This window comes from Cariama cristata, unplaced genomic scaffold (genome assembly GCF_000690535.1).
Source record: "Cariama cristata isolate BGI_N322 unplaced genomic scaffold, ASM69053v1 scaffold39725, whole genome shotgun sequence".
Taxonomy (NCBI): domain Eukaryota; kingdom Metazoa; phylum Chordata; class Aves; order Cariamiformes; family Cariamidae; genus Cariama; species Cariama cristata.
This window is the reverse complement of record NW_009617655.1, coordinates 350-1,172: the sequence shown is the minus strand read 5'-3', so window position 1 is coordinate 1,172 and position 823 is coordinate 350. Positions and strand designations below refer to the sequence as shown.

General features: G+C 63.1%; 1 protein-coding gene across 1 annotated transcript in view; it reads left to right on the top strand.

Moving 5' to 3' along the window:
• LOC104161987 (zinc finger protein CKR1-like) overlaps window positions 1–508 on the top strand; it is a 1,909-nt gene extending 1,401 nt beyond the window's left edge. Inside the window, exon 4 of the mRNA XM_009700602.1 lies at window positions 5–508. Within this exon, the coding sequence (XP_009698904.1) occupies window positions 5–508 (504 nt within the window). The remainder of the gene's footprint in view (window positions 1–4) is intronic.
• Window positions 509–823: the final 315 nt, after the last annotated feature.

The window sequence follows — 823 nt, the reverse complement described above, 5'->3', positions numbered from 1 at the left end:
GAAGGGCTTGGTCGGGGCATCCCACCTGGAGCGGCATCGGCGGGTACATACAGGCGAACGTCCCTTTCCCTGCGGCAGCTGCGGCGAGCGCTTCGCCCAAAAAGCTCACCTCCTCCAGCACCGCAAAACCCACTCCCCCGACCGGCCCTACAAATGTGGCGACTGCGGCAAGCGTTTTGGCGAGGCTCCCCCCTTCCTCGCCCATCAGCAGGGCCACGCCGCTCAGAAGAGCTACACTTGCGGCGAATGCGGCAAAGGCTTCGCCTGGGCGTCCCACCTTGAGCGGCATCGCCGCGTCCACACCGGTGAGAAACCCTACGAGTGCCCCGAGTGTGGCGAAGCCTTCAGCCAGAGCTCTCACCTCACCAAACACCGCCGTAGCCACCTCCCCAAGGCCGCTTTCCCCCTCGCTCCCCAACCGCTGCCCCTTTCCAGGACCCACTTGGTGGGGGAGAAACCCCACGGTGCCGTGAAGCCACCCGGAGCCTGCAGCGGTGAGGAGCCCTGAAGGACCGAGACCCCCGCCTGGGTGGGGAGGGAGGACCGTGCCCAAGGGAAAAATACGGCTTGGGGACAAGTTAGAGGACACCAAGTGACATTTATGGGACGGTGGGTGACAGGGCTGCTCCAGCAAGGCATCGGGTTGGGATTTATCCTTCCTGATGTCTCCCAGCAGCGATGGGTGAACGGTGCCTGCATCCTGCTGCAAAGCAGACCCTGGAAAAACGGATATTTTGGGGGAGAGGGTGCCTCTTCCTGAGGGAAACGGTGCTTTTCTCCACTGGGAAAGGATGGGGGTAACCTGGGGCTGCTTCTTGTGCCA